At 35.8% G+C, this 15,746-nt stretch overlaps 1 protein-coding gene across 2 annotated transcripts in view; it reads right to left on the bottom strand.

Annotated features, from left to right (window-relative positions):
* The window catches only part of PDGFC (platelet derived growth factor C), a 124,504-nt gene that overhangs the window by 21,722 nt on the left and 87,036 nt on the right, over nucleotides 1–15,746 (bottom strand). For both annotated transcript variants that reach the window (XM_082281306.1, XM_082281307.1), the window contains one exon: nucleotides 12,268–12,448. In XM_082281306.1, coding sequence (XP_082137432.1) covers nucleotides 12,268–12,448 — 181 coding nt within the window. The remainder of the gene's footprint in view (nucleotides 1–12,267; nucleotides 12,449–15,746) is intronic.

The raw sequence follows: 15,746 nt of genomic DNA, 5'->3' as shown, positions 1-15,746 counted from the left end.
GCACCCTTTTGAAAAATTAATATTTACACTCTGAAATATACCTTTCTGCTTGTATATATACTTAAAATATCCCTCTGTCTCTTATTTTTCCTGTTCACTGGTTCAGCAATACTGTCAGTTTCTGATGATTTAATGTAGAATATATGGAGCTAATTACAGAACACAAGACATCAAAAAGTGTGGTTTTCTAAACTTTAATTAATTGTGGTTTCACAGGCTGCTATTCACTGCAATCTAGGAAGTGGTTAGATGTGAGGCTTATTATCAGTTTAAGTAAAAAGCCAAACTGTGAGGCACTGGTTGCACCTGATTTTTCCAGCCCGTAAGAAATATGACTTTCTGTGAACTGCAGATATTGTGTAACATGGGGTTCAACTGAGAGAAAACAAAGCAATTTTTTGCATTATCTTACTGGACTGAAAGATACTGTCTAACCACAAATTTATCCTTTTACCAAGTCAGAAAGTGTTCTTCACAGCCATGTCATTGAAAACGCTCATTTGCATCCCCAACAAAGCACTATCTCAGAAATAAGCCAAATAAGAAGGTAAATTAAGATGATATTAAGAACACATTTTTTTACAAGCATTGATGACCGAATATATATCGTGGTATGTTTTTTCCAGGGCATGATGGACAGACACTGCAAGAAGAGAGCAAAAAAAAGAGGGAGTAACAGGGGGGAGGGAAGGGATTTTGCAAGGAAACACTGGTCAAGAACCCTCATTGAGATCTGCAGGGCTAATTGTGGTGAGATTTTTACCACCTGCCCTACACAGTGAAGCCCCATGAAATGATCTGTTTGTTTAAATAAGAATAGAAACCCATTCTGAAGGTTCTCAATACCAAAAATGAAACATAATTGAGATGTTCTGCATGAAATACACTTATGAAGCAATGTTAAACAAGTCGAGTAAAGTGACTGTGGTGACTACCACGCTTTGCTGAAGGAAGACTCAGTCTTATATTTGGGGAAAATATTTTCTGCGTTTGTACATTTGAGATACCTAATTGCCAAGAAGATAGTATTACCGTGCTCTTAGCCTTCTTTCACTATTTACTATTTAATTTGAAGCTACTTTGCATCTTTCAGATTATCTGTGCAGTTCCAGTGGACAAGCAAGGATTTGAATGAACAAATTAGGATGCGTGAGCACTAACCACTTGGGGAACAGGAGGGAAGACAAATCGTCATTTCAGCTACATCACCATAAATTTAATGTAAATTGCCGGAATTTAGATGAGTATAAATTCCCTTTGTAAGTTGTATTTCAGTTAAGAAGTCAGAAGAGGACATTTTGCTATTTAACAATTCAGGTTATATTCTCTTCTCAAACAATATACCAGTATCAGATATGGGTTACCTTAGCAACTATTGTGTTCTCAAAGAGAATTCTGAGAAAAAAGGATGCTTTAGTAAGCAACTAAAACATTGACAACTCTTTTATTTTTTTTCTCCTACCATTCAACTTCCACAGAAAATTAAACCAAGTTTTTGGGATAACCACTGATTGTAATCTCAGAATGAGAGCATCAATACTGTTTTTAACCTGATTTGCATCAAAGTTTAATTCTTCCAAGCAATCTTTACTTCATTACTGAATCTGGTCAATGAGGTATAATTCACTTAATTAGGAGATCAGAGGAATAGGTAGCAGCTGGGCAGAAGATTAATCTCATTGTAATAAATACATAAAGGGAAACAAATATTTGTCAATTAATTTATTAATATATTTTTTTAAAAATACCCCCCCCCCCCTCCAAAATCTGTTGAAGTTTGAATGATGTGACCATTATTTTGATGATGTGGTCATTGTTTTTCAGACTCACAATACCTAATATTTCATGTTGAAGGCAATGGGAACTGCTTGTTTAAAAATCTGTCATCAGTCACACTGTACATGACAAAAGAACTAGAATCAAATCTTCCAAAGATTTCAAGCCTATAAATTGGAAAGTATATGATTATTATTGCAATTTCAGTGGTGTGGTATATGAATAGAAATAACATTAAAATTGCATGAAATAATAAATTCAACTTGTTGCCTTGTTAAAGTAACTTTAAAATACAATTATTCACCCAACAAAGCCCACAGGAACACCATTTGTAAACAAAATGATCTAATTGTGACAATTTGGCACTATAGCACTTGCCAGTTATCATGCCTTGGGTAACTTGACTATTATTTTCTCTTTCTCCTCTGAACCTCAATACTTGGCAGAAAAGAGCTGTCATCCTTGTCCTGCAGAAAGAAAACTAGTGGAAGCTGCCACACTGCAAGAAGCCATGGCCTATGGCAGACTGTAAGTGGGGACACAACACTGCACATGACAAAGCCAGAGCAGGGTATAAAAGATCTAAACCAAACAGTTCACATGCTGTGCCCCATGCAAGATGTGTTACTTCCTAATTCTCCTTGGGGATTACTAATTCTCTAATTGCTCGATTAGGAGATTACCTTTTGTAAGTATTTATCTAAGGAGAGGACAATGGAGAAGTCTTTCAAAAGTAATTGTACTCTCATAATTTATTATGGAATCAGATTAAGAGAAAAATTAAAGTAATGGTGTTATTAAAATCACTTTTCTCTGGTTTCAGATTTTCATGATGACTACACCTTAATAGTTTGCCACTCTTTCAAATATGAAATACAAAATTTAGGCCAGTTCCATCTACAAAGTATCCATTGGCATTTTTGTATAGCACCGGTTTTGTAAATTGTGGCTTTGTACGACTTGTTTAATGATACTCCTTAGATGGGCATAAGTGTTTTAAAATTATCATCAACTTTTCTGAAATGGCCTGCAGAGAGAAGTTGGTTCTGTTCCCACTGATAGCTCTTAATGTATTGATTTTCCAAATTCCCTTGTCATTTGTAAACAGGTAATTTCAGGTAATGCAATTATCAAGCTTTATAACAGAAATGGTAAAGATTTTCTTCCTCTTTAACAGCAAGTATCTTTTCCAATTTAAAGAATTGAAAACCTTTCTGAAAAATTTTTAGTTGTCTTTTTACAGTTGATTTGACCAATTATCTTTGATTTTTGGTGAAAAGCTGAGCTATACTCTGAAGTTTCTATACCAGAAAACAGTTTCAAAAAACTCTTATGAACCATAATTCTACACTAATTTTGCATCAAAGATATACTGCTGTTTTAGGCACCTAATCACAAAGGCTTTTTTCCTACATGAAAGGTGCCTATGACTTTCTTAAGCAGAAAGGCAATTAAATAAAGTAAATACAGTATTTAAAGTTATATATATTGACAGAGTGCAAACAAGAGAAGACCAATGACAGAATTTACTTAAACTAAAAGACAAGAATTCCAAGCCAAAAAGGCATTACACAGATGACTTAAGAACAGGAAGTATTTTATTATTAACTTTTGATTACCCAGAACACCTTACATTGAAAAGCCCAAAGACAAATACGCACACACAAATCAGAAGAGTTCAGCGAATCAGAATGATTTTCAGAAGATAAGCAAGGGCAACCCTATTAACAACTTACATATTAAAAGCTTACATATATGTGGCTAACTGTCCTTCCAGTTAGAAAATTAAAAATTATTTGACATTTGGTCCTTTCCCCTCAAGAAATATAGATGATGACTCAGAGGGTTTGATAATTTGGCTCAACTCAGTTATCTTACTCTCCTTGGCTACTAGTCATTTAGGATGGGTCAGTCAGCAGGGAAGTTCAGGGTTGGTTGCATGGAGTTAACAAAAATTTGTTTTCAACTAAATTTTAAATTTTAGGGTTTAGCAAGCTTCAAAAACAGTGGCCTTTTTAACACTCACATGCAGGCACAGTAAGAAAAACAGTGAAAATAAAACACTTGAAAATGCAAATTCAGGAATTGCATTTACTATGCCAACCATTCACAAAACTATGAAGATACTGATTTCTAACAAAATTACCTCAGAACAGCATCTGTCTTTTTAAAGATGGTGCTTGTCACACTCTCAGGCAAATATTTAGAATAAGGGATGTCTACTGAGAAACTCTGAAGCTAAGTGCTACCAAAAGACACCAGAGCTAGATATTGAACAATAAATCACTATATTGATTTAATTATCTACACCACTACACTGAAAATCCCTTATCCTCCTAACACAATCACTCAGATGAGACCAAGAACTGCTGTAAGTGATGTCAGGGTAGAGTTATGATAGAGTTCCCCTAAGAAACCCTTTTGCAGCTGAAAGGGAAAGGCTACTAGGATCCACCAACCTCCACAGTGCCTGTAGGATTATATGCAAAATTTCTTGGAAAGCCTGTGTCATCTACATTTACACCTCCACCTTTCAAGTGCCTTTAACCCTGGTCTTTCATGTATTAAAACATACCCTTCAATAAGAAGCCAGCATTCTACTTCTCCTCGTAAATGATCTTATACTATTTCTCTTCCTGTGATTTGTTGCTCAGCTCAAAAGAAGAGTGAAATGAATAGTCAAGACTCTAGAAACGTCTTTTGCCAAGCAAACTGCCTTCCATTTCCACATGCAAGGGCTTTTTTTATTTCATTTTGGTTTTAAACAATTACAGATCTTCAACAACAATAGCTAGGAACAAACATGGAAGCAGCTTTCCTGAATTCCTTGTCTACTATCCTAGCCTGAGATAATTGCAAGAACAGATGTGACAGCTTTGTGATTTTCTAGACTTTCCCATGAAAACAAAACTGAAAGCTTTTCAACAACAATCCTGGCTTTTTCAGCCAAACCTTTCATCATCCTCATTAAAAAGGTTTTGAGCATTTACAGAAACTAACAAATGACAGCTCATAATCCCCATCTGTAACACCAGAGGCCAGGTACTGCAAAGACAAGACAGGTGCAAATTTTGGTATTCCCATAGTGCTTATTATCTATCCCTTTTTAGAAACAAAAGGATTTGTCTTAACACCACTACCAATATCCCACATTAATCTTCCCATGAGCAAACGCTTACCCTGAAGCTACTATACAGTGTTATTACTCTGTCAAGAATTTTTCTCCTGAATTTAAAGAGGTGCTTCTACCAACCTGTGGAGCTAGACTGTGCTGTAACTCATCGACAGAAGCTGCTCCACAGCTGAGTTCATCTCAAATGTCTAGAGCTACCCCCATCAGAGCTGTAGTGTGTGAAAAAGAAACTTAAAAAAAATTGAGAAGTTGCACCTTTCTATCCCAACTTCATTCATTTCATTTCTGCTTTTGCCTTTTCCTACCAGAATCATAGTAAGAAAATTTAGCACAGTACACACCACTCTAATTAGTTACTGCCCTAGTTATACACCACTCTTATTAGTTACACACCACTCTTACTAGTTTTGCTGGGGTGAGCCAATGGATAGGATTGTGGCATGACTAAGACACTAATGATGAAAAGGGACAGAACAGGAATGCACCTAAATGGCAAAACTGAAAACAGTGGTGGTGCCTGAAACCTAGTATACGAAATGTGCATTTGCTTACCTTTTGTTTTTAGTTAGCAACCATGTCAGACACAACATCTCAGTATTTGAAAGAAAAAAAAATAGGACAGCGCCAGTTACACAGGGGATTACTTTGAGAATGGGAGAGAATCACTTTGCTTTGGAACTTGTAGAGAAGCCATCAGCATGCTTTCTCAAAAATGTTGATCCTGAAATTCGGAAAAGGGATAGTCAACTAGATGACTCTGTAGTACTTAAAGCATAAAAAATAGGGGTTGCTAAAAAAACTTAGGAGAAGAGGAAGGTGATGTTGAGGGTTCTTTGGGGTTGTTGTTTGGGTTTTTTTCTGGGATTTTTGTGTGTGGACGTTTTTTTGCCTTTTTTTGTTTGGTTCGGTTTTTTTGGGGGAGGGTGGTTTGGGTTTTTTAAACCAAACACATGAAGTGAAAAGTAGCTTATAAAATATGTAGTAAAGGATTAAATAAAAAATTGCACACAAGTAATTGAGATACTTCATTCTTTAGGACAGCTATGAACAATTAGATTGAACAAATAAACTTGAACCATGACTATAGATAGAATAATTTTGAAAGACTAAAGGAACATGTGAACATCATTCTGAAATACTTCTGTTGAAGTAGCATCCAAAGCTCCAATTACATGACATCATTGGGTTTACAGCTGAAGAATGGTGTTTTTATATGAATACAGATTGCTCTTAAGTCACAGCCTTGGTTAAAGGGTTTTTTTTCTTTGAGGAGCCTCATAGAAAACCTTTAAATTTTTGAAAACAGCAGAGCACACAACATTAAAATTTACATTAGAACACTACAATCAAGTAAATGATAGAGCACGTAAAATTCATTTCCAAGTTAAATATGCATACATAAACTTCCATGCTGAAATGCTATGAGACACACTAATAAATTTTTTAAATACTAAAAAAGAGTCCCTGATAATATAAATATTCATTACTAATGGAAATCTAATAAAAGCCTTTGGGCAATTTACAAAAAAATGAAGAAAAGAGATCATCTCCTGTATTTGAAATGCTTTTCCAATATGCTTTCTAAACTTTTTCACTTTTTAGGGCTTTTTAAGTGTTCCGACATTGTTCTCACTGTATCGTTCTATGGTCTGCACTCATGTGGGAGGAGAGGGCTAATATGTGATCAAAGACAATTTGGGACAAGGAGCAATAAGGTTGCCTGCTTTTTTGTGACAGTTGCAGTACCCCATCTATTGTTTATGGCAATAATTTCTGCTTGAAACAAGTTGATACAGACTGATCTAACTTGGATATAATGCTCTGGACAACTAAAAGGAGAGTAGTTGTCATGAGCTCTTGTCCATGTCATTTGTTGTGATTGCCCCTCAGTACTTCCAAAAAAACCCCCCTCAAATCCAAAAGTAAAAGAGTTTTAAGACTGATGTAAATGTTCCATAGAAAAACCCACTTTGATACTTGTTGAACACTCCTGAATTTTTCAGGAAGAAAAGTTGTACAGAACTTTTTGAATAGAAAAAATACCAAAGCATGACATTTAAATGCAATTGCATTTAATTTTGAAATTACTGCTACTTATATAAAAATAAGAAAACTAGCTAGTTTTTATGTCTTGCCTCAGTGAATCAGGATGTAATATTCAAAATACTTCTCAAATCAATGAATTTAAATCTTAGTCAAATACATGACAAACTTGTAAAAAAATTTCATCCAAGGCAACAAAATTAATTTTTTCCACAGTCATTGAAACAATTTGTGATTCTTTTCAGCCTGCACCACTGCAAGACTAAGATCACAGAAAAATACAAAAGAAAGGGTTTATACTACATGTACCACATGAGAAACTGCATTCAGATTTTGGCCAAAGGGAAAGGAACCTTGTCTTTCATAGTACAAAACTTGCTATCAGGTAAGTATGCTCGTTCCTTTTAAGAACTAAATGACAACACCAAAATGGTTCAAAATCTCACTCTTCCTTTTAGAGTCTAAGAAAATCCTCACTGACATCTGAGGTTGTGGAGATCAAAGATACACTTCCATGGACTTCTGTGCAGGACCATAATTTTGCTAGATTCCTGTCTAACTGTCTCTCTGTGAGCCTGCTTCACACACACAGATCTTTAAACTTTTTATGACGTCCATGGGATGGAATGACATATGGTCACAGGAAAAAAAGACGTAATTTCATTAGAAAGTATACTTTAGAGGTTCTTTTGCCTCAAAGGTTTTTTTTCCCCACCACTCATTTTAGTCCCATGGATAATAGCCATTCTCAGTTTGTACTCAGCATTTTTTTTTGTTAACTGAAGCATTTCACTCCTATCTATGTATTTTGAGGTATTATTTACTGTCTCATCTAAGAAATTATCTCATCTAAGACGTTAAGCAGAAATTTAATATAAAATTGAATCTCCGAAGAAAGAATTAGTTCAAAACATCTTTGATTTACAATTAATTTTTACCACACAAAAGAAAACTAATAGATGGAATTTGTACACAGGAGCATCTTTAGTAGCCTGTTTAATTATCCAGACTAAGGTTTCACTGTACCTAATCAGTGGACACTCTGGACACAGAGTTTGTTTTAGAGTCCTTCCCACCACCTGAAGGATTTTCATAGTTCTTTTTCACTTTATGTAGTATTGCAAAGTGCTGCATAACACTCATCCACTCTCCTGATTCTTCACAGCACCTTGGCTTAAACAACCCTGAAATAGTTTTATTTCTAAAACCTTTTGACCACTTCTAAAGAGAGTGTAGAAAAACCCTTGTTTAGGAGATCCCTAATGTCCTTTAGGATGTTTCTGGATGGATTTCCAGTTATTGCAGACATAGTTAAGCATCTCTTGGGTTTCAGTACAAACATGTGAGAAACACACCTGATAGCTGTGAAATCTGTAGACTTGTGAAAGGAAGGGAAAGCAGGGTATGAGCTTTCCTCTCTCTGTTCTAGTTTTATGCACTTTTTCTATTAGTATTTACATTTTATTTGCCTGTTTCAACCAACAAGCTCTATTAATAATGTTCCACAAAAAAACCCCATAAAAGTAACATGCTCAATCCTAAAGAGCAAAACTTAGCCAATTTGGATGAAATAAAGGAAGAATTATTAGATAGTGCTAAATATCTATTTAACTTTCATTACTGTCAAAAGCAAGAGTGATACTAAAAGCAAGAGTGATACTAACAAAATCTCTGCACTGAAAGGGGAAAAAAGTAAAAACAAGCCAAATCAAACCACTCTCTTGGATTGAAACCCAGGAAGTCAAACAGGTATTGCACCAAAATCCCAAACCACCTGCTAAGTCACTTTTGAAGCAGGTCAGTCTTTAAGCAGCTTCTTGGAGTTCCATCTTTGCTTGCATAAAAGAGGGTTAAGCCTGTTCTTTTCAAAGATCTTTGGCATGATCTTTGATGACAAATGACATGCTACCATATGCCAAAAATGAAGTGGAATACAGTCACCCCCAGCTTCAACTTTAACTGGAGCTGCTTTGTTCTGAGTGCCCTGAATAATTAATAACTACTTTGGCAATCAGTCATGCATTCCTTAATGGCACCTCAGGCATCAAGTATCCCATTCACCCGCTCCCCAACTAACAATGGACTTCATTACATCGTTTTCTCTGCCAAACTTGTAACTGACATAGTTTAAAATAAACAAGTCACTAGGAAGACTGAGGCCCAAATGTATATTACAAGAGTTTATAAGATTTCCCTCAATATCATGTGGCTATTATAGGGGGCAAGTGAGAAGAAGGGGAAAAGAAATGAAATACGGATTTTTTTTTGCAATAATGTTCTAGGAGGGTTTAGGTGGGACAGTGCTGCCAAAATCTTGAGTTTTAATAAATGGATAGCTGGTCAAAAATGAGAACCATCACTAGGCAGCCCTTACTGAATAAAGCAGCCCACAGGTAAGCACAGAGTAAGTGACAGGGCAGAGCATGAAAGAGTGACTGAGACTAACAGCTGTGCTGAAAGGAGCATAATAATTTTGGAATAACACAAACTACATTTGCTTAATAGGAATAAGCTTTTTCAACACTTGCTTCCTTTATGGTATTGCAGACAAAATGAACTTGCAGCTATAAAACAGAGGAAAGAAAGTGGGAGTAAGACCAGAATTCCAGAAAGTTCCAGATGCAGCCAGGGTACTCAATTTAAAATGGAAGAAATTCAAATTATTAAGCTCTAATTAGTTAGAATCTGAAGACAAGCATCATGTTTTTCTTGGGGAGCATTCTGCTTGTATACAGTATGTGCACTGCTTTTACGCAGTGCCTTCCAATCCCACAGCAAACCTTTCCATAGAATGATGTTGCATCCACTGACATTGGAATGGCAGTGAGTCCTTTCTTTAGAGTGACTAAATCCTAGAAGTAAAGTAATCAGATCAATAGCCTACTTATCATGTGAAAAGTTGGTTTGAAATAAAATACACTAAGTAAAAAAAGAAAAAAATCTAAAAAAACCCTAAAAAATTATATATATATATATATATGTATATCTGTATATATACGATAAATTACAGCACATCTAAACAAAGCTATTTCTCTTGCTCTTTAAAAGACCTGAAAATGTGTCCAGTGCCCCTCTCTGTGTGTGGCCTCCAAATACAGAAACAAGCTTGCACTGTTTTATTTCAGTTTTGCTTCATTTCTCCCCAAACAATCTCTCCCTGCTAGTCTACCAGGCATCTCCCCCTCCCCAGCACTTGTCAAAAAAAAAAAAAAAGAGGAAAAAAATTAACTGTTTAGGACCAATTCATTGAACTGAACCTCCTAGTGAATCAGTTATGATTTTGCAAGCATTATTTAAAATTTAAGCTCATTCCTACAGCTGACTTTTTTTTTTTTTGTGGGCATGGGGCATGTGGGAAGGGGGCTGTAAATCTTATTTTCTCCTGAAAAGGTGGATAAGATAACTTTATAGTTGTAAAGAAAATGGCTTTGTTTGGCATCAGTTTTCAATTGCTTTAGGTACAAGAAACAGGTTTAATCCTGGAACTAAACTATATGTATTTAATTTACAATCTGTGGTCTGAAATGTGTAATTGTATTCTGCATGGCTTATTAGGACACACTTTTTGTTGAAAAAGATCACAGCCCTTTTAAAGGGAGATTTAAAAATTAACTGATAAGCAGTTTCTATACGGAACATTTTGGGACTCATTCCAAATTCTTGTGACAGCAAGTGGGCTGCTCTTGTCCCTTGCATATGTTAGGGGTAAGTATTTTGAACATGAAGTCACTGGTTTGAGGGTGCTGGTAATTTAAATTTTATAGCCGGTTTTCCCCACCAAACATTAAGGAATAAATTCAGTCCAATTTTTACAGCATGGCATAAAAATAATTACACATATACTCCTATTTTCAAGTGCCTTTGTTCAATCAGTTCCACAGAAATGGGATCATACATAAGTTAGATAGACACGTAGCAGGTAGGGTGTAATACCAGAGCTGCGACAATGGAAGTTTGGCACCAGCCCCACAAATACATGTATTTAGTGATTTTCTTTCACCATTTTCTAGAAGTAAACATACTTATTACATTCTGCCCTCGGGTGTACCAAAGTTTAAACCTGGCTTTATTTCAAGTTTGGAGACTGACATTTTATTTAATTTTAAAACTGACCATTATCAGGTCATAATGTTCTTCTAAACAAAAGTTAGAATAACTCATAAAAGAGTCATTAATGCAGATCAAACCTTTAGTCACTTTAGGAGTAGCTCTTCCTTAGGCATAAGTATTTAAAAATATTTCTAGGAAAACAACACACACATATATACGAACATCCCACCCCCACTACACTACACTGGCACCATCATCAGCATGCTAAATATATTCTTCTCAATAACTGAAATTTTGCCAGTGGGGAGAAGGAGCAAAAATGGCAAGAAAATGAAGCCAGCCAAATGCATTCTGAGTGAAGCACATGTCAGTGGGGTTACAACATGGATTCTTTTCATCAATTTTTTATTGGGCTTGGAGATATTTTCCACCAGCCAAATAACCACAGACCATGAGACTACTTTAACAAAAAATACTCCTTACTCTCTTTAAAATGGAATACTTATCCTAAAATAAGTCAATTCCTGTTTTCCTCCATTCTAATGTTTCTGGACATTATCTCATCCTTAAAATTCTATAAACTGTTTTTTGATATCACAGATCTTTCATTTCATGAAAAAAGTAACAGAAAATAGTTGACAGTGAAATTAGTCACATTTTAGACAAGACTAGTTTAATACCTGTGACTTACAACCTTTAAGCAATATTCAAGAGAAGCCTAAAGTACAGTTTACAGGGAAAATGCAGTGGAAAATGAGTATTATGGATTGTCTGCTTTGTCTCTATAATAAAACTATCCAGAATCATAAGAACTCTTCTGTTTGGGAACTAGGTGTAATCATCTGGTTGATTATGTCTAAGAGCAGCTGACTAAAAAACCATTCATTTCTTCAGTTTCGTTCTTGTAACTTCCCAATCCTCTTTCAACATCCCACTGCTGATTCATAAACTGATTTGTCTTTGTCTCAAGGCTGGAATTCTTTTTTTTCCACAGTACAGTATTAGGAATGCAAACATTTTACTGATGTTTCCACACAAACAACCGAGCCCACAACTTCCTAGTCCAAAGCCATCCAAAAGGAACCACAGGAACACTCAGTTAAAAAACAGAAACAAAATGTACAATTCAGGAAGACAGATTGCACACTGCTATTATTATTAAGAAATAAACAGTAATTAATCTTAAACTATTAAAAGACTCTTTTGAGCTACCACTTCAAAGATTTGGTATCCTGAAAAGTTTCGATCTGAAACATGTTACTTACTGGCATAAGAAGTGTATAATGGATGCAGAATCCAGGTTCAGAAGGAAAATATTCATCAGACACAAATCTTATTCTGATCTGGTTTCCTTTGGAGATTTGTCTGCTTGGCACAGTACTGGAACCACACCAGCGCCCTAAAACAGTGCCATCACTAGGCTCTTCAACTTCTACAAAGTCATACCTGAACAGAAAAGAAAATAAAGTGTTTATTTACTGACAAAAATTCTATAAACTTGCTAATTTAACCAATAAACTGACGCTGCAATTTTTAATTTTTTTAAATGCTAAAAGTATGCTGCCAAAGCCAGCTATTTGAAACTTAGCTCCCAAGTTGCTACTGACTTACATACATAATAAAATCATGCAGTGAGGTTAAAAAAATAAAAGCAGAGCTAGCATTTTGAAGAGACCCAAGTGTATGGTTTTGCTTCTTGTGCAGAAAGCAATTACCACATGTGCGACAGGGCAGAATAAACTCAGAGAAAAAAAAGGCTGTAATAGCCTGAGTGGCACAGTAATTCGTACTGCAGTGTCACCAGCAGTACACTGCATGCCACCAGTGAAAGTTCAGGTACTTTTTGGTATGGAAAACTCACTTTCTTGTAATGCCAGTGGTGAATAACTTCCCAAAGGTTAAGGTGGCTTAGGGAAACTTGGAAGGAGTTTATGCATATCCCAACAATGCTTTGTTGAGCAAAGACCTAGATCTCACTGCATGTCAGAAAGAACCCGATATTTTAGAAATATGGACAAGACACATATGGGCTGGGAACTTTGAGAGAGTGAAACATATTAAGTTTGATTTTATTGTTTTTAACATGTGGTCTGGGTACCTCTAGGGATCTGTGAACAACTTCAATTGCATCCATGAAAGGTAACTAAGACATGCCAGTCAATCATCAATAAGCTTCAGTATGGTAGGCAAAGGCCCTCGTTCTCACTGGAAATGTTTAGTGGGTTCCCAAGTCATAAAAACACGGAAAGCCACTGCTCTAGAAGGTACGTCTGGTTTCAGTGCTTTAACCTGCTTCATGTCAGCTCCCCAGCTGCCCTCTGACAGAATAAACACTAAGCATTTCAGCTGCATTTTCCCTGCTTCAGCTTGAAACCCCCAGAGCCCCAGTGGCAGCACAGCCCAGTGGTTTGGGAAGGTGAGTGTGTGCTGGATAAAGCAGGGCAAGCTCTTGGCTGTTTTCAGCTGCAGCTTCCCGAGCCAAGTTTTTACTTTTAAACCACAATTTGTAGCCTAAGCATGAGCATAACAAACCTCTGAGAAAGTTTTGAGGTTTCTGATATTTTTATGTTCTCTTGCATGTGCAGTCATATATTAAATACATCTCACATAAATCTAAATTCGTGAATAGCAGAGCCCTTTTCAAGGGTACAAACAGTCCTACCTCTGATGATAGCAAAGGCTCATATTTTAAAAAACATGCACACACACACACACACTCTCTACCAAATATGCCAAACTATATTTAAAGTGAAAATTATTACCTCATAAACATTTTCTACTAAAGCTTTTTCTGGATTTTTTTTTTCAGTAAATCTAATCTTTATAATGATTCCCAGTTCCCTAGTTAGACAGCAGGCAATAAATTCTTGTGTTGCATGTTTGTGCAAGACTGACTTGCACATTTATTATCTCCATTTAAAGGACCACTATTTTTTCCACTTAATTAAAAATGAATGTAATGAATATGCTCATTAACTGTGTTCAAAATCCATTACTGCCATGTACCACAGTTTTAAATCTTTGTTGAACTTATGATACTAATTACTTTATCATTATCTTTTTTCCCCCAAACACGAACTAATTCCTTTAACAGATCCACCAATGTTTTTACTTTATGATCAGGTATACAACTTATTACAAAGGCAATGTGTACATTAATTGTGCAAAGGCCTCAGGGCTCAACACATTTATCAAATTTATTTGGAGCACTGAGCTTTTTCTCTTTTCAAGATCAGCTTATGAAGTTTATAAAGATAACCTTTTTTATTATTTTAGTTAAAAATATGAAATAATTACCTACCTTTCTGATTTTTAAAGAGTGAAATAAGCTAATATTTACATTTATTGACTTAGGTTTAAGATGCTAAGGGGAGTCAGGGGGCTTAGTGCTTCTACCTAACTTGCAGTATTTTTTTTATTGCACCCTTTGGTCTTCTGGTACACCTGAAGTAAAAGAGAAACTCAAATTCCACAGTTTAAATCCTAGACCCTTCAAATAAAAGCTAATTAATTCCATTAGTAGAGAGGTAAACTTGAGGGAAATAAGTATTCTGAAAAACTGAATAAAATTCAGCTTGGATAATGACAGTTATCTAGGCTAAATGTGCTACAAGAGGCTGCCAAAAGAGCCTCCTCTGCAACTAAAATTCCTCTCATCACACATCTGGACTGATGTCTGAACTTTCTGTGAAAGAAACAAAACAAAGTGGTTCAGATGCTTTAGCATTTACATTATTGTGCTACGTAATTTTGCAGCTGATGTCACGGGGCTAAGGAGTGGCAGGGACAATAGTACACCCATGGAAAATAATTTCCCCATCAAGAGAAGCTTGTACTTGAAACACAAGAGAACTAGGATAGATAACCAAGAACTGAGAAGCCATTTTACAACTGCAAGGGAGCAAAAAAATGTTAAAATTAACAACACAGAAGCCTTCTTTTCTTTGCAGTGTGCAAATGAGCAAACACAATCCTCTTTGACAATGACTAAAGAAGTGCTCTGGTGCTGTATCTGTAATATTTTTTATATATACCTAAGTAAAATTTATGCCAAAAAGGCAGTCCAGTCTCCTTTCCTGGGTGAAAGATGCTCTTGCTTTTAGGCCTGATGCCCATAATGCCTTCTGTTATACCTGTTGCAGAACATGTACTCCCCTCTCCTAAGGCCCAGGTGCCAGGGAACATGGATTGAATTAACAACCTGAACAAAGACAATTTACTGGAAAGAAGCAAGGAAGCAACATAAGCAGCTCAAAACTTCAACAGCTTTCCAACCAGGAAATGTATTTTCCAAGGGTATATGTTTTCCTCTCCTTTCTATATGTTTTTCTGTGGTTTACACTGTCATTTCCTAAACATACTCTGACAGGCTGTTTATCTTGGCTTGCAGTTTTGTGACCTTTCTATGGCTTCCCTCTGCCTCCAGAATTCCACAAATGTATCAAAAAATGTAAGATGCAAAAATCCACCAGGTAAAACCCTTCATCATATCAGTGGTGTTGAATCTTTCCATCTGTATACAGATGCATGCTAGACAAAAATCTAGGAAGCCCATTAAAACAGTTTGTGACAGGTGAAATTTATTCTCTTCCCCTTTTGATAAAAACATGTTTCTTTTTTTTAATTAAGAAATACGAAGTTGTTAACAATCCCTACCAAATGTTTTCCAGCATTTTGTGGGGTGATGTAATATTTCTGTTCCAACTTGTTTTAAAGCACATAGAATTCCAAAGTTTTCCTGGTG

The sequence above is a fragment of the Coloeus monedula genome (genome assembly GCF_965178545.1).
Source record: "Coloeus monedula genome assembly, chromosome: 5".
In the NCBI taxonomy this organism is placed as follows: Eukaryota; Metazoa; Chordata; class Aves; order Passeriformes; family Corvidae; genus Coloeus; species Coloeus monedula.
The sequence above is the reverse complement of the archived record's forward strand: the minus strand, read 5'-3'. Positions and strand labels throughout refer to the sequence as shown.